At 45.3% G+C, this 27,616-nt stretch overlaps 1 protein-coding gene across 1 annotated transcript; it reads right to left on the reverse strand.

Moving 5' to 3' along the window:
• Positions 1-3,526: 3,526 nt before the first annotated feature.
• On the reverse strand, positions 3,527-27,616 carry LOC129855708 (splicing factor, arginine/serine-rich 19-like). The gene is made up of 9 exons (XM_055923652.1): positions 27,410-27,616; positions 26,935-27,030; positions 26,717-26,833; positions 25,951-26,049; positions 22,060-25,818; positions 21,838-21,920; positions 9,072-9,359; positions 7,685-7,813; positions 3,527-4,094 (listed from the first exon to the last, which is right to left on the reverse strand). The coding sequence occupies exons 5-9, from the start codon at positions 25,709-25,711 to the stop codon at positions 3,945-3,947; spliced, it is 4,302 nt and encodes a 1,433-aa protein (XP_055779627.1). The 5' UTR covers positions 25,712-25,818; positions 25,951-26,049; positions 26,717-26,833; positions 26,935-27,030; positions 27,410-27,616; the 3' UTR covers positions 3,527-3,944.

The following is a 27,616-nucleotide window of genomic DNA, read 5'->3' on the forward strand; positions in this document are numbered from 1 at the left end:
TGGAGTAAAAAGGGGGAGGCTTGCAAGCCGAAGAACACCTTCACAACCATGAAGCACGGGGGTGGCAACATCATGGTGTGGGGGTGCTTTGCTCCAGGAGGGACTGGTGCACTTCACAAAATAGATGGCTACATGAGGAAGAAAAATTATGTGGATATTTTGAAGCAACATCTCAAGACATCAGTCAGGAAGTTAAAGCTTGGTCGCAAATGGGTCTTCCAAATGGACAATGACCCCAAGCATACTTCCAAAGTTGTGGCAAAATGGCGTAAGGACAGCAAAGTCAAGGTATTAGAGTGGCCATCACAAAGCCATGACCTCAATCCCATAGAAGATTTGTGGGCAGACAAGAAAAAGCGTGTGAGAGCAAGGAGGCCTACAAACCTGACTCAGTTACACCAGCTCTGTCAGGAAGAATGGGCCAAAATTCACCATTTGTGGGAAGCTTGTGGATGGCTACCCAAAATATTTGACCCAAGTTAAACAATTTAAAAGTCAATGCTACCAAATACTAATTGAGTGTATGTAAACTTCTGACCCACTGGGCATGTGATGAAATAAATAAAAGCTGAAATAAATAATTATCTGTACTATTATTCTGACATTTCACATTCTTAAAATAAAGTGGCAATCCTAACTGACCTAAGGCAGGGAATTGTTACTAGGATTGAATGTCAGGAATTGTGAAAACCTGAGTTTCTATGTATTTGGTTACGGTGTATGTAAACTTCTGACATCGACTGTAGATATTGCAACATAGTAGCCAACAAGGGGGCAGCTTGTGCAAATGTTTCCCCGGCTTGTGCAAATGCAATAGGGGAGTGATTGCTTCCTACAAGAGCAGAAAACTGATCTCAAAGATCAAAAGATCGAGACATCTTTGAAAAGACAGTCTTTTGTCTTAAAGGGGCAGTGTTGTATTTTGAGACATGCTTGAATAAGCTAAGTAGCCAATAGGCAGAGGGTAGCATAATATGTCAGATTTTTTTGTAATAATGGTATGGGAATAATAATGCATTTTATTTTGTAAAGTGGTTTCTTGACTGAAAATGTTGTGTTTGATGCATCTCCTTGTCTGAAGAACAAGTGAAAAACAAGTTAATGTCAAGCCCTGCATGTTTTTTCCCCAAAAGTCTCATGGAATGTAGGCCTACATTGAGCACCACACATTAGCTGATACTGTAGGCTGAATGATATTACAGCTATTTTCATGTCAAAATGTTTTAGGATACATTTTCTCAATTGTTTTTGATGGTATGTCACTGGTAGGCCTACATTATGATCAAATAGCCACAGTAGCCTACTTGGCCATTGTTAAAACTGTACCTTAAAGAGGGTACAGCCTCAGTGTTCTCAGTAAAAGTCTGCTGGAAGTTGCACATCATTTTCACAACGTTCAGGTTTGTGCTCAGCCGACCTTAAATTTGCTCAGTACCGAAACAAAGAGGGAACATTGCCCTACTCCCAATTCAATTAACCCCTGGCTATCAGATTACAAGGTTTACAAGTTCAAATGGAGACATCAAATTCAAAGCAATTTGCGCACTGCCTAAATGGCTGACTTGCAAAACAAACTGGCACGGTCTCCAATTTCTAAAAGTGAGAAAAAAGGCTGGAGGCTGACAGCTGCTCTCCGAGTGATGCTTTGCATGATCCTAAAGGCATTTATCCAGGATTGGAATTATTTTAGCATACTTTGTTGCTTATTTTCCATTTTTGGCCTTGAGCTAGGGTATGGCGACTGCCTCTGATAGAAATGTGCTGTTTTCACATATGTAGACACTGGTTTAGTGCTGGAGATGAATAGGATTGGTTGAAAAGTGTCCAAGTTCATACAAAAAAACATTACACGTATAGTGAGGTCTTGATTTTGTCTAAAGTAATGGTTAGCAAATTTGGTAAATTGAGAAATCTCACTTTATTTAACCTCAATGCCAACTTGTAGATTTTTGCTGTATAGTGTTCATGTATTTTGGATGTTTTCAATGTATTTCCAACACTTTCAGATAATGTGATTAATCGTTAGAAAAATTAAATGGTGCATTAAAATGTCAAAAAGTTTATTAAACTGATTAGGGGAGGACAGGTTAAAGAAGGATTTTTAAGCCTTGAGACAAGGATTGTGTATGTGTGCCATTCAGAGGGTGAATGGGCAAGACAAAATATTTAAGTGCCTTTGAACTGGGTATGGTATTAGGTGCCAGGCGCACCGGTTTGTGTCAAGAACTGCAACGCTACTGGGTTTTTCCACGTGCAACAATTTCCCGTGTGTATCAATGGTCCACCCCTCAAAGGACATCTAGCCAATTTGACAACTGTGGGAAGCATTGGAGTCAACATGTGCCAGCATCCCTGTGGAACGCTTTGGACACCTTGTAAATTCCATGCCCCGACGAATTGAGGCTGTTCTGAAGGCATAAGGGGATGTGCAAGTACAACTCAATATTAGGAATAATGTTTGGTGAACTCAGTGTAGGCCTAGGGTTTCATGCTTTTGGTTGATAAGGGAAGGAACCGGGCCTTAGTCAAAGTTGATGAAAAGTGATCAACTCTGACAGCCTTAATAATTACATACTTACATAGTTTTGAGGTGCTCTTGATGTTGGTTGGAGTCGACTCTTTTGGGACTATTCCATTGGTTCCAATTCTGACTGCCTGACTGGTCAAACAGTTGTAGAGATAAACTGACAGGAGTGTTCACCCACTAACAGAGACCTGACAATGAAAGGAACAAGCGCGATGATACATCCAACATAGTACACCCATCCCAGGCACCCAACACGTGTTGACTCACCACATAGCTTCAACTTCCAATGTGTAAACTCATCAAGTCGCAGGGGTACTTCATTTTCATGGTTGCTTTTAACAGTCAGCTCTGACGTCACAAGTCATATGCTTTCAATGTTTAATTTGATGCCCGTTTATTGACGGATATCACATTTGTGGTCATGGACTAGAAAAATTACTCACTAGCACTAATAGAAACCAATGGAGACTCAAATAGACTAAGCACTGAGTAAGTGTCAAATTGCACCTAAAATCTAACTATGGTCAGTTTTGCAGTTCCCTACTTTAAATGGGTAGCGTAAGGATTGTGTGGATAAAACTGATCCTAGATCTGCCTCTGTGTATGACAGAGAGGGATACACAGAGATACACAGATGCGTATAATTACTTTAGGCTGCAAAGCGGCTCTTCTTTTAACTAAAGTATTTACATTCTTACATTACCAACAGTATTTAAGCCTGGTTCAGAAACAGCACTTATAAAGAATCTATTACAAACAGTTCACTCAGTCAGTGACGGGTATGCTGCAAACCTGTAAATCCATAGCTTGTAGGACAGTGACACCTTGCGTTCATTTATTTCGCTCTCTGCCTAAGCACTGATCAGAGTACAAAAACCCTTCAGGGTTGGTTTCCCGGACACAGATTAAGCCTGATCTTAGACTTAAAAGCGAACTCGCTTGTGCTCAGGAAACCGCCCCTCAGAGTACAGACTTCAAATAAAAGACAGGAACAGAAAATCAAGTGTCAAATTTCTATATTTAAACCAGCCGACCAACAACCTGACTATTTGACAGGTTTATACCACACAAAGAGAAAGGAGAGTCAGTGTAGTGTACTTACAGTATGTACAGTATGTGTGTGTGCGCACGTGTAAGTGTGTATGCATGTGTGTTCTGCATCGCTCCCATAACATTGTCACTTTTTATTTATTCATATAGTGCGTGTGTATATTTTGCGGATATCTACTCAATATTTCTGTACAGCAAGACACACAGGAGACGAGAGAGGGAGCAGGGGGTTACGAGTTTACATGGGGACAGCAAATAGGGAGATGAATAAAACAAATGTCACTCTACAGCCTCAGTGGGCCCAGTCACGTGCAAAGAGTGGGCAGCAGAACCAATGGGAATAGGGTGAGAGCGCCCACTTGTCCAATCAATAGGAGGAATCCATCTCTCTGTCCTCCCTCACTTCCTCATCCATCTTTCGACCGTGCTTCCTGAAGTACTTGTACCTCTGAACATAAAGCTTGACCAGGTTGCTCACCTTGACCGGGTTAATCTCTCCCTTTCGACTGTGGCAGATCTGAGAAGCAGAGACAACCACACACACACAGATCGGTATTAGTCATAAACACAACTATATCAAATTGCTGTTAAACTAACTACACAGTAATTACTCTAGGCTGTAATTACTTACAATGTAACGTAATTACAACTTCCAATTGTTACTGTGTTGGAACATACACTGCTCAAAAAAATAAAGGGAACACTTAAACAACACAATGTAACTCCAAGTCAATCACACTTCTGTGAAATCAAACTGTCCACTTAGGAAGCAACACTGATTGACAATAAATTTCACATGCTGTTGTGCAAATGGAATAGACAAAAGGTGGAAATTATAGGCAATTAGCAAGACAGCCCCCAAAACAGGAGTGATTCTGCAGGTGGTGACCACAGACCACTTCTCAGTTCCTCTGCTTCCTGGCTGATGTTTTGGTCACTTTTGAATGCTGGCGGTGCTCTCACTCTAGTGGTAGCATGAGACGGAGTCTACAACCCACACAAGTGGCTCAGGTAGTGCAGTTCATCCAGGATGGCACATCAATGCGAACTGTGGCAAAAAGGTTTGCTGTGTCTGTCAGCGTAGTGTCCAGAGCATGCAGGCGCTACCAGGAGACAGGCCAGTACATCAGGAGACGTGGAGGAGGCCGTAGGAGGGCAACAACCCAGCAGCGAGGACCGCTACCTCCGCCTTTGTGCAAGGAGGTGCACTGCCAGAGCCCTGAAAAATGACCTCCAGCAGGCCACAAATGTGCACGTGTCTGCTCAAACGGTCAGAAACAGACTCCATGAGGGTGGTATGAGGGCCCGACGTCCACAGGTGGGGGTTGTGCTTACAGCCCAACACCGTGCAGGACGTTTCGCATTTGCCAGAGAACACCAAAATTGGCAAATTCGCCACTGGCGCCCTGTGCTCTTCACAGATGAAAGCAGGTTCACACTGAGCGCATGAGCACATGTGACAGACGTGACAGAGTCTGGAGACGCCGTGGAGAACGTTCTGCTGCCTGCAACATCCTCCAGCATGACCGGTTTGGCGATGGGTCAGTCATGGTGTGGGGTGGCATTTCTTTGTGGGGCCGCACAGCCCTCCATGTGCTCGCCAGAGGTAGCCTGACTGCCATTAGGTACCGAGATGAGATCCTCAGACCCCTTGTGAGACCATATGCTGACACATGCACATTTGTCTTGGAGTTACATTGTGTTGTTTAAGTGTTCCCTTTATTTTTTTGAGCAGTGTAGTTACATATTCTGCATTATAAACCGGGTAGTTTGCATACTGGATGCTTAATGGCTGAAACAGTATTCCAGCCTTGTGTATATTAGACAATATACCACGGGTATGATGCAAAAATACTTGTTTACTGTCCTTTTTTCATGTTGGAAACCAGTTTATAATAGCAATAAGGCACCTCTGAGGTTTGTGGTATATGGCCAATATATAGTTTTGCATCGTGCATAAGAACAGCCCTATGCCAATGCCGTTTTAGAGAATTTGGCAGTATGTCTAACTGGCCTCACACTGAACAAAAACATAAACACAACATACAACAATTTAAAAGATTTTACTGAGTCACAGATCATATAAGGAAATAAATTTAATTAATTAGGCCCTAATCTATGGATTTCACATGACTGGAAATACAGATATGCATCTATTGGTCACAGATACCTTCAAATAAAATTATGGGCGTGGATTACAAAACCAGTCAGTATTTCGTGCGACCACCATCTGCCTCATGCAGCGAGAGACATCTCCGCTGCATAGAGTTGATCAGGCTGTTGATTGTGGCCTGTGGAATGTTGTCACTCTTCAATGGCTGTGAGAAGTTGATGGATATTGGCGGGAACTGGAACACGCTATCGTAAACGTCGATCCAGAGCATCCCAAACATGCTCAATGGGTGACATATCTGGTGAGTGTGCAGGCCATGGAAGAAATGGGACATTTTCAGCTTCCAGGAATTGTGTACATATCCTTGCGACATGGGGCCATGCGTTATTATGCTGAAACATGAGGTGACGGCGGCAGATGAATGGCACGACAATGGGCCTCAGGATCTCATCACAGTATCTCTGTTCATTCAAATTGCCTTAGAGAAAATGCAATCGTGTTAGTTGTCCGTAGCTTATGCCTGCCCGTACTATAACCCCACCCCCACCATTGGGCACTCCGTTCACAACATTGATATCAGCATACCGCTCCCCCACACAATGTCACACACGGTGTCTGCCATCTGCCCAGTACAATTGAAACTGGGATTCATCCGTGAAGAGCACACTTCTCCAGCTTGCCAGTGGCCATCGATGGTGAGCATTTGCCCACTGAAGTCAGTTACGATGCCAAAACTGTAGTCAGGTCAAGACCCTGGTGAGGACTATGACCATGCAGATGAGCTTTCCCTGAGACAGTTTGTGCAGAAATTCTTCGGTTGTGCATACCCACAGTTTCATCAGCTGTCCGGGTGGCTGGTCTCAGATGATCTCGCAGGTGAAGAAGCCGGATGTGGAAGTCCCGGGCTGGCGTGGTTACACATGGTCTATGGTTCTTATGAACATTACATTCTCTGGCAACAGCTCTGGTGGACATACCTGCAGTCAGCATGCCAATTGCATGCTCCATCAAAACTTGAGACATCTGTGGCAGTGACAAAACTGCACATTTTAGAGTGACCTTTTATCGTTCCCAGCACAAGGTGCAACTGTGTAGTTATCATGCTGTTTAAGATTCTTGATATGCCACACCTGTCAGGTGGATGGATTATCTTGGCAAAGGAGAAATGCTCACTAACAGAGATGTAAACAAATTTGGGCACAAAATTGAGAGAAATAAGCTTTTTGTGCATATGTTAAAAAAAAAAAAAATTCAATTATATTACAGCTCATGAAACATGGGACCAACACTTAACCTGTTGTGTTTATATTTTTCTTCAGTGTATTGGCCAATATATCACACCCCCTCGGGCCTTACTGCTTAAATATACTACACTCCCTCTGGCCTTATTTCTGAAGTCTACTTCCAAGAACTGCCCACACGTGTTTGTGCAAATTCTATAAAACATTCACAAACAAGTCAAAAGTAATTGTATCGACACCACACCACTCAGTCTAATAATTACGCCAATCTTTTAACATTGTGTTAGCCAATCTTAAAATGTCACAAACAGGTTGTTATTCCTATGGAACAAAATGCACCTACACTCCGTTACGGAGTGACACTACAGCCTAAACCCAAAAGCCTGACCATTGCAGAGCAGACTTTTTTGTTCCAGCCCAGCACTAACACACCTGATTCAACTGCTTATCCAACCATTTATCAAGTCATTCATAGAATAAGGTGTTTTACACCATCGAATAACAAAGTTAACACTGTGCTAAGCCACGTAACAACACTGTGCTAAGCCACGTAACAACACTGTGCTAAGCCACGTAACAACACTGTGCTAAGCCACGTAACAACACTGTGCTAAGCCACGTAACAACAGCGTACTTAGACTATGTAATAACAGCGTACTTAAACTATGTAATAACACTAATAACATTGTGCTAAACCATGTAATAACAAAGTAATGCAGCTAAAGCAGGTTTATGGTTAGAGGGCTGGGTTACCTTGTGCACTGCCTTCCTCAGGATGTCCTTGTAGTCATCCTTGTTGATGTCTTTACGCTGGTAGTAAGGCTTAATGGCCAGCTTCACCTCCTCCACCGCACGCTCCTGAGTGTGGAGCTTCTTCAGGTACTGAGAGAGAGATAAATAAAATAAGAGGTGCAGCACCAGTGTTGCACGGTATACCGAAACGTCAGTACTTTTTAGATACCAGAACATGAAAAACTGTTTTGCAGTAGAATTTGTTACTTTCGGTACTTCTGTCAAATGTGTCTCACGGATCAAGCCGTTCTTATCAGCACAGTCGACCCCTTATTATAGAGCTCACAGTGCCTGCTCCACTTGCTAGCCTGCACTGGGAGTCTGGGCTGCATCATATAAGCTCCCACTCATACTGCACAGAAGTTAACAGACTTGAATAATGCGACAAGGCATGTAGATGTTGAAACTGTTAATTACTGTTTGCAAAACAAAGTCGATACAGGCTAGAACCCTTTACAATGGAAGAATATACCGATAGTGTCCAGCTTTGTAGGCTAACTTTCCTTGCTAGGTGACAGCTAAAGCTAACATCAATTCACTACCCTAGACTGTGTTTGTGATGATATGCAAACTAAGGCATAATATATTGATTTCATAGCTGATTGCCAATAAAAACTTTATGGATTCACTTATTTGGTCTCTTTCTCATCTCTCCAAAAGATGATCTATTGCTTCAGCGAACTGACTGCCTCGTGAATGACATCATTACTCATTAAAGAGACAAACATTTTTATGAAAAAAGCTACTTCTATGCAAATGCTGTTGATGAATACAATAAAATGTGCCAAAATGGAAGGGAAATGGTTTGTCATCTGTAGCCCCATGGAATCACCCAAAAACAAGCTCAATAACTCAATGCATGCACACACTCCTATTGAATATGCATTCACCTGTATTGTGGATATGCTACAGATGTATTTACCATTGAAATAAATTATTACCATTATGTAGTTAGATTGTTTTTACCTAAGTCAAACTGATTGCATAATTGATTAATTAATGCATACATGTCTGTCTCTGAAAAAAATGTTTGTAAACAAATGTGTTGATATTGAACTCAAAAGATGCCCAACGTTTGAACAGAGCAGTAGCTGAGCATATCTGTCTGGATCATGTGCCATTCTGTAACTTGTGGTATTGTTTTGGTATCGAGCATCATGATACTAAACCTAGTATCAGTAATGAAGTCAACATTCTGATATTGTGCCAACACTATGCAGTACTGTACTGATAGTCACATGACCTTATTCCTTTACACACACACACACACACACACACACACACACACACACATCAGTAAATGGAAGATATGGGAGCGGTAGAAAGACATGTTTTTTAATGGTGCTACCTTGTCAGGGTCCTTGCTCTCGTTGTCCCAGCCTATATCACTGAAGTCTCCGGACCCTCCCGAGAACCCAGAGGGCATGGGAGGGGGCGGGGTCTGGGCACAGCCACCACCCAAAGACATGCCATGGTGCAGGTGGCTGGGCGGTGTTTTGGTGCAGCCCGCCAATGGGAGAGCGCTGTGCAGGATGAACTGGGCAGGGGTGGGGCCAGGGGAAGGAAGAACATGGGAGGAGGAAGAAGAGGAAGGTGCATGCTGCGATGAATGGTTCTGATTGGTTTGGGAGAGAATCTGCAAGAGAGAGAGATGGAAGGTATGAAACGGTTGGTCAGATATCGAACACCTTCAAAACAATCCAAGACAAATATGTAACACGTATACAGTGCCTTCAGAAAGTATTTACCTCCTTTGACTTTCTCCACATTTTGTTGTGTTACAGCCTGAATTTAAAATGGATTCAATTGAGACCTAGTGTCACTGGCCTACACACAATGCCCCACAATGTCAAAGTGGAATTATGTTTTTAGAAATGAAAGGCTGAAGTGTCTTTAGTCAATAAGTATTCAACCTCTTCAGGGGGTTCAGGTACAAAAATGTGCTTAACAAGTCACATACGTTGCATGGATTTCACCTTTATTTAACCAGGTAGGCTAGTTGAGAACAAGTTCACATTTGCAACTGCGACCTGGCCGAGATAAAGCAAAGCAGTTCGGCACATACAACACAGAGTTACACATGGAATAAACAAACATATAGTCAATAATACAGTAGAAAAAGTCTATATACAGTATGAGCAAATGAGGTAGGATAAGGGAGGTAAGGCAATAAATAGGCCATGGTGGTTAAGTAATTACAATATAGCAATTAAACACTGGAATGGTAGATGTGCATAATATATATATATATATATATATATATATGAATGTGCAAGTAGAGATATTGGGGTGTAAAGGAGCAAGATAAATAAATACAGTATGGGGATGAGGTAGTTGGATGGGCTATTTACAGATGGGCTATGTACAGGTGCAGTGATCTGTGAGCTGCTGACAGCTGGTTCTTAAAAGCTAGTGAGGGAGATATGAGTCTCCAGCTTCAGTGATTTTTGCAGTTTGTTCCAGTCATTGACAGCAGAGAACTGGAAGGAAAGGCGGCCAAAGGAAGAATTGGCTTTGACCAGTGAGATATACCTGCTGGAGCGCGTGCTGTGGGTGGGTGCTGCTATAGTGACCAGTGAGCTGAGATTTTTTTTATATTTTTTTTATTTTACCGTTATTTTACCAGGTAAGTTGACTGAGAACACGTTCTCATTTGCAGCAACGACCTGGGGAATAGTTACAGGGGAGAGGAGGGGGATGAATGAGCCAATTGTAAACTATAAGGCGGGGATTTACCAAGCAGAGATTTGTAGATGAGCTGGAGCCAGTGGGTTTGGCAACGAGTATGAAGCGAGGGCCAGTCAACGAGAGCGTACAGGTCGCAGTGGTGGGTAGTATTTTGGTGACAAAATGGGTGGCACTGTGATAGACTGCATCCAATTTATTGAGTAGAGTGTTGGAGGCTATTTTGTAAAAGACATCGCCGAAGTCGAGGATCGGTAGGATGGTCAGTTTCACGAGGGTATGGTTGGCAGCATGAGTGAAGGATGCTTTGTTGCGAAATAGGAAGCCGATTCTAGATTTAATTTTGGATTGGAGATGCTTAATATGAGTCTGGAAGGAGAGTTTACAGTCTAAACAGAAACCTAGGTATTTGTAGTTGTCCACATATTCTAAGTCAGAACAGTCCAGAGTAGTGATGCTGGACGGGCGGGCAGGTGTGGGCAGCGATCGGTTGAAGAGCATGCATTTAGCTTTACTTGCATTTAAGAGCAGTTGGAGGCCACAGAAGGAGAGTTGTATGGTATTGAAGCTCGTCTGGATGTTAGTTAACACATTGTCCAATGAAGGGCCAGAGGTATACAGAATGGTGTCGTCTGCACAGAGGTGGATCAGAGAATACCCAGCAGCAAGAGCAACATCATTGATGTATACAGAGAAGAGAGTCGGCCCGAGAATTGAACCCTGTGGCACCCCCATAGAGACTGCCAGAGGTCCGGACAACAGGCCCTCCGATTAGACACACTGAACTCTATCAGAGAAGTAGTTGGTGAACCAGGCGAGGCAATCATTTGAGAAACCAAGGCTGTTGAGTCTGCCGATAAGAATGTGGTGATTGACAGAGTCGAAAGCCTTGGCCAGGTCGATGAAGACGGCTGCACAGTAATGTCTTTTATCGATGGCGGTTATGATATCGTTTAGGACCTTGAGCGTGGCTGAGGTGCACCCATGACCAGCTCTGAAACCAGATTGCATAGCGGAGAAGGTACGGTGGGATTCGAAATGTTCGGTAATCTGTTTGTTAACTTGGCTTTCGAAGACCTTAGAAAGGCAGGGTAGGATAGATATAGGTCTGTAGCAGTTTGGGTCTAGAGTGTCTCCCCCTTTGAGGAGGGGGATGACAGCGGCAGATTTCCAATCTTTTGGAATCTCAGACGATACGAAAGAGAGGTTGAACAGGCTAGTGATAGGGGTTGCAACAATTTCAGGCAGATCATTTTAGAAAGAGAGGGTCCAGATTGTCTAGCCCGGCTGATAATAGCATTTAACATTATTTTTGAATGACATCATCATCTCTGTAACCCACACATACAATTATCTGAAAAGGTCCCTCAGTCAAGTAGTGCATTTCAAACACAGATTCAACCACAAAGACCAGGAGGTTTTCCAATGCCTTGCAGACATTGAATATCCCTTTGTGCATGGTGAAGTTATTAATTACACTTTGAATGGTGCAGCAATACAACCAATCACTAAAAAGATACAGGAGTCCTTTCTAACTCAGTTGCCGGAGAGGAAGAAAACCCCTCAGGGATTTCACCATGAGGCCAATGGTGATAAAAAAATATTTTGAATCCCCTCCAATTTCGTTCTTGTCTCATTGCTGCAACTCCCCAACGGTTTCGGGAGGCGAAGGTCGAGTCATGCGTCCTCCAAAACATGACCCGCCCACTTAACTCAGAAGCACCAATGTGTGGAAGGAAACACCTTTCACCTGACGACCGAGATCAGTCTGCAGGCGCCCAGCCCGCCACAAGGAGTCACTAGAGCACAATGAGCCAAGTAAAGTCCCCCCGGCCCAACCCTCCCCTAACCCGGACGACGCTGGGCCAATTGTGCGCAGCCCTATGGGACTCCCGATCACGGCCGGTTGTGATACAGCCCGAGATCGAACCATTAGTGACGCCAGTGCCTTAGACAGGTGCGCCACTCGGGAGGCTCGACCAACGGTGAATTTAAAACATTTGCAGGCTGTGGTAGGAGAAAACTGAGGATGGACCAACAACATTGTAGTTACGCCACAATACTAACCTAAATGACAGTGAAAAGGAATCCTGTACAAAAAAATATTCCAAAACATGCATCTTGTTTGCAACAAGGCACTAAAGTAAAACAGCAAAAAATGTGGCAAAGAAATTAACTTTGTCCTGAATACAAAGCATTATGTTGGTACTAACAACACCTCAGAGTACCCCTCTTCATATTTTCAAGCATGGTGATGGCTGCATCATGTTATGGGTATGCTGGTCATCGGAAAGGACTAGGGATTTTCTTTGTATAAAAAGAAACGGAATAGAGCTAAGCAGAGGCAAAATCCTAGAGGATAACGTGGTTCAGTCTGCGTTCCAACAGACACTTGGAGACAAATTCACCTTTCAGCAGGACAATAATCTAGAACACCAGGCAAATGTACACGGGAGTTGCTTAACAAGACAAAATTGAATGTTCCTAAGTGGCCTAGTTACAGTTTTGACTTAAATCTGATTGAAAATCAAATATTATTTGTCACAACCTGAATACTGACCTGAATACAATGGTGTAGAGACATTATTGTCAAATGCTTACTTACAAGACCTTAACCAACAATGCAGTTCAAGAAATAGAGTTGCGAAAATATTTACTATAAGTAACATAATAAAATAACAACAATGAGGCTATATACAAGGGGTATTTTGTAAATGTAGGCAGGGGTAAGGTGGCTATGGGGGAGTCAACGCAAATAGTCCCGTTGGACATTTGATTAATTGTTCAGCAGTCTTATGGCTTGGGGGTAGAAGCTGTTACGGAGCCTTTTGGACCTAGATTAGGCGCTCCGGTGCTGTGCGGTAGCACAGAGAACAGTCTATGACTTGGGTGACTGGAGTCTGACAATTTTTTGGGACTTCCTCTGACACCACCTAGTATATAGGTCCTGGATGAAAGGAAGCTTGGCCCCAGTGATGTACTAAGCCGTACGCACAACCCTCTGTAGCGCCTTACGGTTGGATGCCAAGCAGTTGCCATACCAGGCGCTGATTTAACCGGACATATTCAAATCAACCCCATCCCAGACTGCTGTCCCCACATGCTTCAAGATGACCACCATTGTTCCTGTTGCCAAGAAAGCTAACTGAACTAAATGACTACTGCCGAGTAGCACTCACTTCTCTCAAGGATCTTATCACCGCCACCCTGTTACCCTAGACTCACTCCAATTTGCTTACCGCCCCAATAGGTCCACAGACGATGCAATCGGCATCACGCTGCACACTGCCCTATCCCACCTGGACAAGAGGAATGCCTATGTAAGAATGCTGACCATTGACTACCGCACAGCATTCAACACCATAGTATCCTCCAAACTCATCATTAAGCTTGAGACCCTGGATCTCGCCCCCACCCTGTGCAACTGGGTCCCGGACTTCCTGACGGGCTGCCCCAGGTGGTGAAGGTAGGAAACAACATCTCCACTCCGCTGATCCTTAACACTGGGGCCCCACAAGGGTGTGTTCTCAGCCCTCTCCTGTACTCTCTGTTCACCCACGACTGCGTGGCCATGCACGGCTCCAACTCAATCATAAATTTCGCAGGCGACACTAGTGGTAGGCTTGATTACCAACAACAACAAGACAGCCTCCAGGGAGGAGGTGAGGGCCCTCGGAGTGTGGTGTCAGGAAAATAACATCTCACTCAATGTCAGCAAAACAAAATAAATGATTGTGGACTTCAGGAAACAGCAAAGGGGGCACCCCCTCCCCCCCCCCTTCTACATTGACGGGACAGCAGTGGAGAAGGTTGAAAGTTTTAAAGTTCCCCGGTGAACATATCACGGACAAACTGAAATGGTCCACCCACACAGACAGTGTGGTGAAGAACGCACAACAGCGCCTCTTCAACCACAGGAGGCTGAAAAAAACGTGGCTTGTCACCGAAAACCCTCACTAACTTTTACAGGTGCACAATTGAGAGCATCCTGGCGGGCTGTATCACTGCCTGGTACGGCAACTGCACTGCCTACAACTGCAGGACTCTCCAGAGGGTGGTGCGGTCTGCACAACGTATCACCAGGGGCAACCTACCTGCCCTCCAGGACATCTACAACACCCGATGTCACAGGAAGGCAAAAAAGATAATCAAGGACAATAACCACCCAAGCCACTCGCTGTTCACACCGCTTCCATCCAGAAGGCGAGGTCAGTACAAGTGCATCAGAGCTGGGACAGAGAGATAGTAGCTGTTTTTCAATCTCAAGGCCATCAGATTGTTAAACAGCCACCATTAGCACAGAAGCGCCTGCCTACTTACAGACTTGATATCATTGGGCACTTTAATAAATGGAACTAGTCACTTTAATAATGCCACTTTAAGAATGTTTACATATCTCGCATTACTGATCTCATATGTATATATACTGTATCCTTAACTATCTATTGCATCTTAGCAGCTCGGTCACTGCTCATCTATATATTTCATACTTATATAGTCTCATCCCATTCCTTTACTAGATTGTGTGTATAAGGTTTTGTTGTGGAATTTGTTAGATATTACCCCTCAGATACTGCTGCACTGTCGGATCTAGAAGCAAAAGCATTTCGCTATACTCGCAATAACATCTGCTAACCATGTCTATGTTCGCAATAAAATTTGATTTGAACCAGTCAGGATGATCTCAATAGTGCAGCTGTAGAACTTTGAGTATCTGGGGTCCCATCCCAAATCTTTTCAGTCTCCTGAGAGGGGGAAATTTGTTGTCATGCTCTCCTCACATCTGTCTTGGTGTGTTTTGGACCAAGATAGTTTCTTGGTGATGTGGACACCAAGGAACTTGAAACTCTTGACCCGCTCCATAACAGCCCTGTTGATGTGAATGGGGGCGCATCCAGCCCTCCTTTTCGCGTAGTCCACGATCAGCTCCTTTGTCTTGATCATGTTGAGGGGGAGGTTGTTGTCCTGGCACTATACTGCCAGGTCTCCGACCTCTTCCCTATAGACTGTCTCATCGTTGTCGGTGATCAGGCCTACCAATGTTGTGTCATCAGCAAACTTAATGGTGTTGGAGTTGTGCCTGGCCACACAGTCATGGGTGAACAGGGAGTACAGGAGGGGAATTAGCATGCACCTGAGGGGCCCCCTGTTTAGGATCAGCATAGCAGATGTGTTGTTGCCTACCCTTACCACCTGGGGGCGGCCCATCAGGAAGTCCAGGATCCAGTTGCAGAGGGAGGTGTTTAAGTCCCAAGGTCCTTAGCTTAGGGATAAGCTTTGTGGGCACGATGGTGTTAAACGCTGAGCTGTGGTCAATGAAAAATATTCTCACATAGGTGTTCCTTTTGTCCAGGTGGGAACGGCCAGTGTGGAGTGTGATTGAGATTAAGTCATCGGATCTGTTAGGGCGGTATGCGAATTGGAGTGGATCTAGGGTTTATGGGATAATGGTGTTGATATGAACCATGATCAGCCTTTCAAACCACTTCATGGCTACCAATATGAGTGCTACGGGGCGGTAGTCATTTAGGCAGGTTTACTTCGCTTTCTTCGGCACAGGGACTATGGTGGTCTGCTTGAAACATGTAGGAATTACAGACTCAGTCAGGGAGAGGTTGAAAATGTCAGGGAAGACACTTGCCAGTTGGTGCACACATGCTTTGAGTACATGTCCAGGTAATCTGTCTGGCCCCGCAGCCTTGTGAATGTTGACCTGTTTAAAAGGTCTTGCACACATTGGCTACGGAGAGCGTGATCCCACAGATGTCTGGAACAGCTGGTGCTCTCATGCATGCGTCAGTGTTGCTTGCCTCGAAGCGAGCATCATAAGGCATTTAGCCCATATGGTATGCTTGCGTCACTGGGCAGCGTGCGGCTGGGTTTCCCTTTGTAGTCCGTAATAGTTTGCAAACTCTGCCACATCCGACAAATGTCAGAGCCGGCGCAGTAAGATTCAATCTCAGTCCTGTATTGACGCTTGCTTGTTTGATGGTTAATCTGAGGGCATAGTGGTTCGTATAAGCGTCTGGATTAGTGTCCCGCTCCTTGAAAGCGGCAGCTCTAGCCTTTAGCTCGGTACAGATGTTGCCTGTAATCCATGGCTTCTGTTTGGGATATGTACGTACAGTCACTGTGGGGACGGCGTCGTCGATGCACTTATTGAAGAGGCCGATGACTGATGTGGTTTTCTCCTCAATGCCATTGGATGAATCCCGGAACATATTCCAGACTGTGCTAGCAAAACAGTCCTGTAGCGTAGCATCCGAATTAGAGGTCGACCGATTATGATTTTTTCACCGCCGATACCGATTAATCAGCCAATTTTAAATGCAATTATTTATTTGTAATAATGACAATTACAACAATACTGAATGAACACTTATTTTAACTTAATATAATACATCAATAAAATCAATTTAGCCTCAAATAAATAATGAAACATGTTCAATTTGGTTTAAATAATGCAAAAACAAAGTGTTGGAGAAGAAAGTAAAAGTGCAATATGTGCCATGTAAAAATGCTTAAGTTTCAGTTCCTTGCTCAGAACATGAGAACATAATAAAAACTGGTGGTTCCTTTTAACATGAGTCTTCAATATTCCCAGGTAAGAAGTTTTAGGTTGTAGTTATTATAGGAATTACAGGACTATTTCTCTCTATACCATTTGTATTTCATATACCTTTGACTATTGGATGTACTTATAGGCACTTTAGTATTGCCAGTGTAACAGTATAGTTTCCGTCCCTCTCCTCGCGCCTACCTGGGCTTGAACCAGGAACACATCGACAACAGCCACCTTCGAAGCATCGATATCCATCGCTCCACAAAAGCCGTGGCCCTTGCAGAGCAAGGGGAACAACTACTTCAAGGTCTCAGAGCGAGTGACGTCACCAATTGAAACGCTATTAGCGCGCACCCCGCTAACTAGCCATTTCACATCGGTTACACCAGCCTAATCTCGGGAGTTGATAAGCTCAGCTCAGTGCTTGAAGCACAGGGAAGAGCTGCTGGCAAACGCACGAAAGTGCTGTTTGAATTAACGCTTACGAGCCTGCTGCTGCCTACCACCGCTCAGTCAGACTGCTCTATCAAATCATAGACTTAATTATAACATAATAACACACAGAAATACGAGCCATAGGTCATTATTATGGTCAAATCCAGAAACTATCATTTCGAAAACAAAACGTTTATTCTTTCAGTGAAATGCGGAACCGTTACGTATTTCATCTCACGGGTGGCATCCATAACTCTAAATATTCCTGTTACATTGCACAACCTTCAATGTTATGCCATAATTACGTAAAATTCTGGCAAATTAGCTCGCAACGAGCCAGGCGGCCAAACTGTTGCATATACCCTGACTATGCGTGCAAAGAACGCAAGAGAAGTGACACAAATTCCCTAGTTTAATATTGCCTGCTAACCTGGATTTCTTTTAACTAAATATGCAGGTTTAAAAAAAATACACTTCTGTGTATTGATTTTAAGAAAGGCATTGGTGTTTATGGTTAGATACATTCGTACAACGATTGTGCTTTTTTCACAAATGCACTTTTGTTAAATCCTCCCCCGTTCGGCGAAGTTGGCTGTCTTTGTTAGGAAGAAATAGTCTTCACACAGTTCGCAACGAGCCAGGCGGCCCAAACTGCTGCATATACCCTGACTGCGTCGCACAGAACGCAAGAGAAGTGACACAATTTTCCTAGTTAAAAGAAATTCATGTTAGCAGGCAATATTAACTAAATATGCAGGTTTAAAAATATATACTTGTGTATTGATTTTACGAAAGGCGTTGATGTTTACGGTTAGGTACACATTGGTGCAACGACTTTTCGCGAATGCGCTTGTTAAACCACCCGTTTGGCGAAGTAGGCTGCGATTCAATGATAAATTTACAGGCACCGCATCGATTATATGCAACGCAGGACAAGCTAGATAAACTAGTAATATCATCAACCATGTGTAGTTAACTAGTAATTATGTTAAGATTGATTGTTTTTTATAAGATATGTTTAATGCTAGCTATCACCTTACCTTGGCTCTTTGCTGCACTCTCATAACAGGTAGTCAGCCTGCCACGCAGTCTCCTCGTGGAGTGCAATGTAATCGGTCATGATCGGTGTCCAAAAATGCCGATTACCGATTGTTATGAAAACTTGAAATCGGCCCTAATTAAATCGGCCATTCTGATTAATTTGTCGACCTCTAATACGCATCATCTGACCCCTTCCGTATTGAGCGTGTCACTGGTACTTCCTGCTTTAGTTTTTGCTTGTAAGCAGGAATCAGGAGGATAGAATTATGGTCAGATTTGCCAAATGGAGGGCGAGGGAGGGCTTTGTACGTGTGTGTCTCCATGTGTGGAGTAAAGGTGGTCTAGAGTTTCTCCCCCTTTGGTTGCACATGTGACATGCTTGTAGAAATTACGGAAAATGGATTTAAGTTTGCCTACATTAAAGTCCCTGTACACTAGGATGGCCGCTTCTGGATGAGCATTTTCTTGTGCAATCTTAGTACCAGTATCGGATTGTGATGGTAAATAGACGGCTTCGAAAAATATAGATGAAAACTTGGTTGACTTGCTTAGTTAAATAAAGGTAAAAATAAACATTTACCCCAAAAAATGTGTGGTCTACAGCTTATCATAAGGTACTCAACCTCAGGTGAGAAATACCTCGACTTCCTTAATATTAGACATCGTGCACCCGCTGTTAATGACAAATAGACACACCACCACCCCTCTTCTTACCGGACGTAGCTGTTCTGTCCTGCCGATGCACGGAAAACCCAGCCAACTGTTTATTATCCGTGTCGTCGTTCAGCCACGACTCGGTGAAAAATACGATTTCACAGGTTTTAAATGTCTCATTGGTAGGATAGTCTTGAACGGAGCTCATCCAGTTTATTCTCCAGGTGATTTCATGTTGGCCAATAGAACAGATGGTAGAGGCGGGTTACCAAATAGGGCTATCTTGTCACAACAATTGATTGGCTCAAAAGCATTAACTTCTTAAAACTTCTTCGGGATCGGTGTCCCTTCCATGGGATGGTTGAGCTAACGAAGGCTAATGCGATTAGCATGAGGTTGTAACTAACAAGAACATTTCTCAGGACATAGACATGTCTGATATTGGCAGAAAGCTTCAATTCTTGTTAATCTAACTGCACTGTCCAATTTACAGTAGCTATTACAGTGAAAGAATACCATGCTATTCTTTGAGGAGAGTGCACAATTTTGAACATGAAGTTATTAACAAATTAGGCACATTTGGACAGTCTTCATACACATTTTTTAACTGAATTGCAATGGTGCATTGGATCAGTCTAAAACTTCGCAGATACACTGCTGCCATCTAGTGGCCAAAATGTAGATTGCACCTGGGCTGGAATAATACATTATGGCCTTTCTCTTGCATTTCAAAGATGGAACAAATAAAATACAAAAAAACGGTTGTTTTTTTCTTTGTATTATCTTTTCCCAGATCTATTGTGTTATATTCTCCTACATTCCTTTCACATTTCCACAAACTTCAAAGTGTTTCATTTCAAATGGTACCAATAATATGCATATCCTTGCTTCCTGAGCTAGATGCAGTTAGATTTGGGTATGTCATTTTAGGCGAAAATTGAAAAAAAAGGGGTGGATCCTTAAAAAAAACAAATAAACTTTTATCAAGGCACACCTGTTAACTTCACTGGGATATGTGGGACGGTAGCGTCCCACTTGGCCAAAAGCCAGACAAAATGTAGCGCGCCAAATTCAAATATATTACTATAAAAATCTATCTTTCATGAAATCACACATGAAAGACACCAAATTAAAGCTACACATGTTGTGAATCCAGCCAACATGTCTGATTTCAAAAAGGATTTATGTGGAAAGCACACCAAACAATTATGTTAGCTCAGTACATAGTCACAGAAAAACACAGCCATTTTCCCAGCAAAAGATAGTCACAAAAAGCAGAAATAGAGATAAAATTAATCACTAACCTTTGATGATCTTCATCAGATGACACTCATAGGACATCATGTTACACAATACATTTATGTTTTGTTTGATAATGTGCATATTTATACCCACAAATCTCGGTTTACATTGGCGCCATGTTCAGAAATGCCTCCAAAATATCCGGAGAAATTGCAGAGAGCCACGTCAAATAACCGAAATACTCATCATAAACTTTGATGAAAGATACATGTTTGACATATAATTAAATCTACACTTGTTCTTAATGCAACCGCTGTGTCAGATTTCAAAAAGACTTTACGTAATAAGCACACCATGCAATAATCTGAGACGGCGCTCAAACATAACAACATTTCTCCGCCATGTTGGAGTCAACAGAAATACGAAATTACATCATAAATATTCCCTTACCTTTGATCATCTTCATCAGAATGCACTCCCAGGAATCCTAGTTCCACAATAAATTGTTGTTTTGTTCAATAATGTCCATTACTTATGTCTAAGTAGCTACTTTTGATAGCATGTTTAGTGCACATGTCCAAACGCTCGCGCAAATGCAGGCGAACTCGGACGAAAACCTCAAAAAGTTATATAACAGGTCAAAAAAACTGGTCAAACTAAGTAGAGAATCAATCTTCAGGATGTTGTTATCATATATATCCAATAACGTTCCAACCGGAGCATTCCTTCATGTTTGTAGAAGTTATGGAATGCAAGGCGATATCATGAGGAAAGCGCGTGACCAGGAACTGGCATTCTGCCAGACCAATGACTGAAACTCCTCCCATCCGGACCCACATCACACTAGATGCTTCATTCCACGTTCTACAGACGGTTGACATCTAGTGGAAGGCGTAGGAAGTGCAAACAGATCCATATCTCACAGGGAATTGAATTGGCGATGAGTTGAACATTGACCAGTCTCAGAATTCTCACTTCCTGTTTGGATTATTTCTTAGGTTTTTGCCTGCCATATGAGTTCTGTTATATTCACAGACATCATTCAAAAAGTTTTAGAAACTTCAGAGTGTTTTATATCCAATGGTAATAATAATATGCATGTATTAGCATCTGGGATAAATTAATAAGTTAATTGAAATGCATTCCAGGTGACTAGCTCATGAAGCTGGTTGAAAAAATGCTAAAAGTGTGCAAAGCTGTCACCAAAGCAAAGGGTGGCTACTTTGAAGAATATCAAACATAAAATATATTTTGATTAACACTTCTTTGGTTACTACATGATTCCATATGTGTTATTCCATAGTTTAGATGTCTTCACTATTATTCTACAATGTAGAAAAGAGTAAAAAGAAAAGAAAAACCCCGGAATGAGTAGGTGTGTCCAAACTTTTGACTAGTACTGTATATACACACACACACACAGACACACAGACACACACACACACACACACACACACACACAGATAACGGAATATAATTACTCAGACACACACACCTGGCTGGTAGCATGGATGAACTCCTGGGCTTTGGCTCTACTTGCGATATTGGCCTCTTCCATCTTAAACAGCAGAGCTGTCACTGAAATACAGAGAGCAAGGGGTTAGGAAAACCTTATACATATTATATACACTTCATAGTAGCAACAGGAATACACAAAAACATACCAAAACTCCACTTGTTGACATTATTATAATGAATGCTACTGACAGAGACTTACATGCTAAAACTCCTCCGGCCGTGCAGTCCACTCCTGTCTGCAGACTCCAGGGGAGGGTAGGGGCAGCAGGAGGGGGAGGAGGCGGCGGTGGCAGCTTGTTGGCCGAGGAGGAAGAAACAGAAGAGGAGGAAGAGGAGGAGGGGTCTGTGGAGGAAGGAGGAAGGGAGAGCGAGGCGAGGGCAGAGCCAGATGAGGAGGAACAAGGGGGTGAGGCCAGGGATTTGGGGCCTTCGTCTAGAGGGAGGGGCTTCATGTTGGAGGGGCCGTACTGTGAGAGGCCTCCCCCCTGGGAGGAGGGTAGGGACGAGGGACTGGAGGGGGACAGGTTGAGGGTGCTCTGGGTCTGAGCGGGGCAGTCCTCGGGTAGGAAAGAGGGCTCAGGGGTCTTACAGCTGCTGTCCACTGTCTGAGAGTCGGGAGACGACTCCCGAACATCACGTGAGGCGGTGAGGGAGGGTGGAGGGGTGTGGGGGGGTGAGGAGGACGGGGGGAGGACACTGGTGGAAGAGGATGATGAAGAGGATGAGGAAGGGGTTGGACCAGCTGGACCAGAGTGCGGACTGGAGGGTTTAGCCCCCACTCCTAATTGGATGTCGGAGGAAGACCCACCCCAGCCGCCGCCCTCAGAGCTACAGTTGGCTATAGCGCCATCCACGTCCGTCAAACCGCTGGCTAAGCCTTTCTCTCCCCGCGTCTTCTTCGCCAGCCGCCTCCTACGCTTGGTTGCTAGGGACAATGAGGGCGAAGACGCCGAGGAGGATGTGGAGGTGGTAGAGCTGGGCTTGGCCTTCTTGGACTTCAGCGCTGCCACCGTGGGATTAGCCAGCAAGGAGGAAGGTGGAATGGCCAGGGAACTGCTTTTGCCCACCTTCCCCAGGTCCTTGTTGCGTCCACTTAGCAACAGAGGCTCAGAGCAGGGCTTGAGGAACGGAGACCTGCTCTCATTGTCCCTCCTAAAGACCACGGCAATGGAGCCTCCCACCACTGGCAACCCAGAGCCCCCTACTGGCCCGCCCACCCCGAGGAGCTCCATGCCCACCTTCCCCGAGCCCACCGGGCCCCCCGTGGTGCTGCTCACGCCCTCGCGCACCAGCACGGACACTTTTGACTGCAGCTTGGCTTTCCTCCCACCCCCACTTAATTTCTTGGACCTGCCAGACCGACCAGACTCTTTCTTTACTCCTTTTTCCCCACGCTCTTTCTCCTTCCCTATCTTCCGCCCTCGTTTGGCCGAGGGGAGGGTGGCTGGGGCGGAGGCCAGGCCAGGGGTGGCCTGGGTTGGGGATAGTGAGGAGGTGGAGAGCCCCTTGCCTTTGGGTCGAACCGAGGAGGAAGAGGACGACTTGGACTGACCAGCTTTCTTGCCCGTTCGTGATTTCTTCTTGAAGTGGTGGCGTCCAGGTTTGGTAGCGGTCTTGGGTTTGGCGCTGAGGGCAGCAGGTTCCAGAAGCTGGGGAGGGGAGTCTTCTATAGAGGGGTAGTCTGAATCCAGAGCCTCCCCGTCCAGAGAGCGCATGTCTATCTCCAGTTTGTCTGAGAAGTGGTCCGAGTCATAGCCATGGTAATGTGACGGCGGCGAGAGGGAAAGGCTCCCACGCCGGCCAATGCTGTCATCTAACTCTTCGTCCGAGCGCCGACGGCTCTTCTTCTTCCTCTTGTGGGGCTTTTCGGAGCCCTGGGAGGGGCTGCGGGGGGAGGATGGAGCCAGTGGGGGGGATCCGGGGAGAGTGGTGGTGGTGGTCGTGGTGACCGTGATGGTGCGCTTGATTGCGAACAGGTCAGAGCCATTGAGATCCTGGATGGATGGCGGCACCACGGGTCGACCATCTCGACGTCTCTCCCTGTCCCTTTCTCTGTCCTGGTGCCTTTCACTGTGCCTTTCTCTGTCCTGGTGCCTGTCCCTTTCCCGGTGCCTTGGTTCTATGCTTCCTTTGGACCTCTTGGAGCTGCCTCTTTCTCGGCTGGTCGATTTGCGGACGCCGTCTCGCTCTCTTTCCCTCTTCATCCGGCTAGAGTGTCCATCCCTCTCCCTTCTCCGGGTGTCGTCTTTCTTTCTGTCCTTGTCTCGATCGCCGTCTCGATCCCCATCTCTGTGTCTGTACCGGTCTCTGTTATTCTCTCTGTCTCTGTCCCTGTCTCTCTCTCTGTGTCGGTCCTCTGAAGTGTTTGACCAGGAGCGACCACCGTGGGCCTGCTGCACTGAGGTGTTTTGTGAGCGGGGGCGTGCTGAAGATTCCGGGGTGCTCCGTCGTCTTTTCTTCCTCTTCCTGCTGTCGCTTCTGCTGCTCCTCCCTCTCTCCTCCTCCACTTTTGTTTTCCTCTCTTTCTCACTCCGGCGCCCCCTCTCCCTGTGTCTTTCCTTCCTCTCACCACCACCCTTTTCTTTCCTTTTCTTCCTCCTTCTCTCCTCCTCCTCTACCTTGCACTCCTTTCGCTTGCGCCGCTCCCTCTCCTTGGAGCTCTTGGAGGACTTGCGGCTCTTGTCCTTCTCGGCGGTGAGCGGGGAGGGGGCCAGAGGGACGGTGTGAGGAGACGGTGGGAGGTGCTGAGGCGAGAGGGAAGAGGGGAAGGAGGAGCGGTATCTCGCCTTACGCCGGCTGACCAGCTTCCTCCTCAGATCTCCCACCCCGACCACCACCACCTCTTCTTCTTCCTCCTCCTCCTCCTCCTCCATGGGCTCCCCATCCTCCCTGCCAGGCATCACCGGCCCCGCCCAGTCCCCCTCAGCCCGCACCGACACAAAGCTATCCCCGTCCAACACCCTCAGGATCCTCTCCGGCTTGGCTCCCCTGTGGAGGAAAGGACTGCCAGAGGAGATGGGGAGGACGAGAGGGAGAACTCCTTCCCGGCCTCTCTCCTCCCTCTTTCCTCCATCCCTCTCGGTGGCCCCAACGATCTCACCCTCCTCAATCTCAGAGTGGTCCGAGTGGTTCGCCTTCTCTCTCCTGTCCCGTACTTTCACCCGGGGCTCTTTGGTTCGGTCCAGCCTCCTCCGAAGGGGGAGAGGGAGGGAGCGCGGTGAGAGCGGGGGAACAGAGAAAGCGTCCGTGGAGTCTGGAGGAGCATTGTCTTTCTCCTCTCCTCCTGTCCTCCCCGTCTCTGCCTTCCTTCTCTTCCCTCTGGCATCGCTCCCCTTGCTGCTCACGCTGTTCCCTCTCTCCCTCACTCCCCCCGTCTCTCGCTCCTCTTCCTCTCTCTCTGAGGGGGGAGAGCCGGTCGGATCAAAGGGGTCGTACTTTTCCCCTTCCTCCTCCGCCGCTCCTTCCTCCCTCTCTCCTTCCGTGGGGTGAAATGGGTCGTAGATCTCCGTCTCGAGCTCTTTTTGTCCGTCGGTGCCCACAAGGGGTGAGAGGCATAACAAGGGATCTGAGGAGGAGAAAGAGGGATCAGAGTGAGAGGAGGGGGGGGCCAGGGAGGCGGAAGTGGAGGACACCACGTCACCCATCATCATGCTGTTGGCCCTTCCCTCCTGGATATTGTTGTGGTAGCTGGTTGCCACGGCACCAGGAGAGGAGGATGAAGAGGAAGGTGGGGAGGCGGGAGAGGAGGAAGATGTGGAGGAGGGCAGGGGGCTCTTGGCAGTCTCTGTGATCCCGTGAGGAGGAGGGACAGCAGGCATCCCTTTAAGGCCTGGGATTTGAGTTAAGTCCATGGCCAGGATGGGAGCTGGTCCTGGGGTAAGCTGTAATCCAGAACTCCCTGGAGCCTGGGGTTGTGGGTGGAGGAGGGATACTGAGGGCCAGGGATCAAAGAGTAACCCTGAAAGATGAGACAAGAAATGTTAGGCCTTTATCAACTACCTGGGGCCCACAATCTGTCAAGTGTGTGTGTGTGTGTTTGGGGGAAGTAGAGTACTGTATGTGTGTATTAGAGTTGGTACAAAGTATTTACCTGTCTTCCTGCTGCCTATACCAGGGGTGACAGTGGACAGGAGACTGAGCAGTGACGAGCCTTCCACTCTCACCTGTCAACTCCACTACAAGGTCAGAACTGGAATACAAATACATCACTCATGAAACCACGCACAGTGGAACTGGCACATCTAAATTCCCTGTTATGTAATTCATTATATAGGGTCTCACTCTCCATACATTGCAGCTTACATTTCAGCTCTGACATCCTTAGTTTAGCCAGGCATGTGATTTTGACCCCAATTTAGCTGTCCCAGACAAGTTTGAAATCGGAGACAAAATACCCATGGTGTTGCCTACTCGAAGCTCGCAGCTGTCACCGATGCTCGTTTAATGTGAGCGAGTCAGAAAAGAAATCTGAGGGCTACCGATCCGTCTTTGAGACATCCCGATATGTTCTAAAATGTTGGATTTTATTGTCATAAAATCTGCACTGCTCTTGTAGAGTGAGATGTTTAACGACAAGTTGAGAACGGTGATCAGCAATAGCCAATGAGATCCTACCAGTGATGACATTTCGCATCAGCTAGAATGTGTACAAGAGCTATGACTACTACTAGCATGCATTTGTACTTGCCTTTAACCAAAACATCAAATCATTACAGCTCTGAAGTTGACAAGCAATGTTACTCAATTCAAAATGTATTGGCTTGACATTTCAACTCTGTATGGCAAGCGTGAATGTCTGACTGAAACCGTTTATGAGGCGGCTATGAGCAACTGTTCGTTCTAGCTAATCTAATTACATATTTTTCGCGAGACAGTGTGGTATCGCGAATCCTCACGACCAAGGGAAGAATTTTAGTGTGTGACCCCCGTCTCTGCCACTTCGTTGTTTCGGGGGTTGCAGTAATGCCAGCTCCCTATATGAAGGGGACAGACAAACAAACAAACACACACATTAATAGCTGCTACAGTCAACGGAAGAGCTTTTTAAAAAAAACACACACACAATAACACTCACCAGTTCGCTAGGCTCGTCATCTGGGTTCTCCCTATCACCTTGGTAACACGTCAACCTCGTCCTACTCCTTTCTTCATCCTTCTCTGGAGTCTTTGTCTGATGATACATAACTTAAGTCAAATCAAATTTTGAAGAATCTTGCAGTGTCGTGTATTGCGATGTTAGCTAGCTATCTAATTCGCCATTGCCTTAACTGGCAGAGGCAAGCTAACGTTAGCTGTTGCAAAATACCTGGATCATGCCGCACTCTCGTCTGTTGCTTGTAACACCAGTTGACCTGGCTGGTAAACTACATAAACTAACTTAACTAGCAAATACACTTGATCACTGAAAACTAGTTATAATCGTCACGTTTTCACTGGAATCAGATTCGTCGCTAGCTAGCCAGACCTGCCAGAAATAGCAGTAACGTTAGCTAGCTAGCCAGGTTTGATAACGTTAGCTCTCCTCCTAGCTACACCAGTCAAATGCATACCTTAGATCCAGTTATATGTTTTGTCCGTTTAAATCCACAATCTTCAAATAACCTTTATTTTCTAAAACGTGAAATTTACGTTTAAAATACACTATTAAAGGTTGAGATATTGTTAAAAGCACAATAAGAGGCCCATCCCATCCATCGCCGACATTTTACTTCTCTTCACTTGAAACAAGGGCCGACGGGAATTGACGTTTTTCGTTG

The sequence above is a fragment of the Salvelinus fontinalis genome, chromosome 5 (assembly GCF_029448725.1).
Source record: "Salvelinus fontinalis isolate EN_2023a chromosome 5, ASM2944872v1, whole genome shotgun sequence".
In the NCBI taxonomy this organism is placed as follows: domain Eukaryota; kingdom Metazoa; phylum Chordata; class Actinopteri; order Salmoniformes; family Salmonidae; genus Salvelinus; species Salvelinus fontinalis.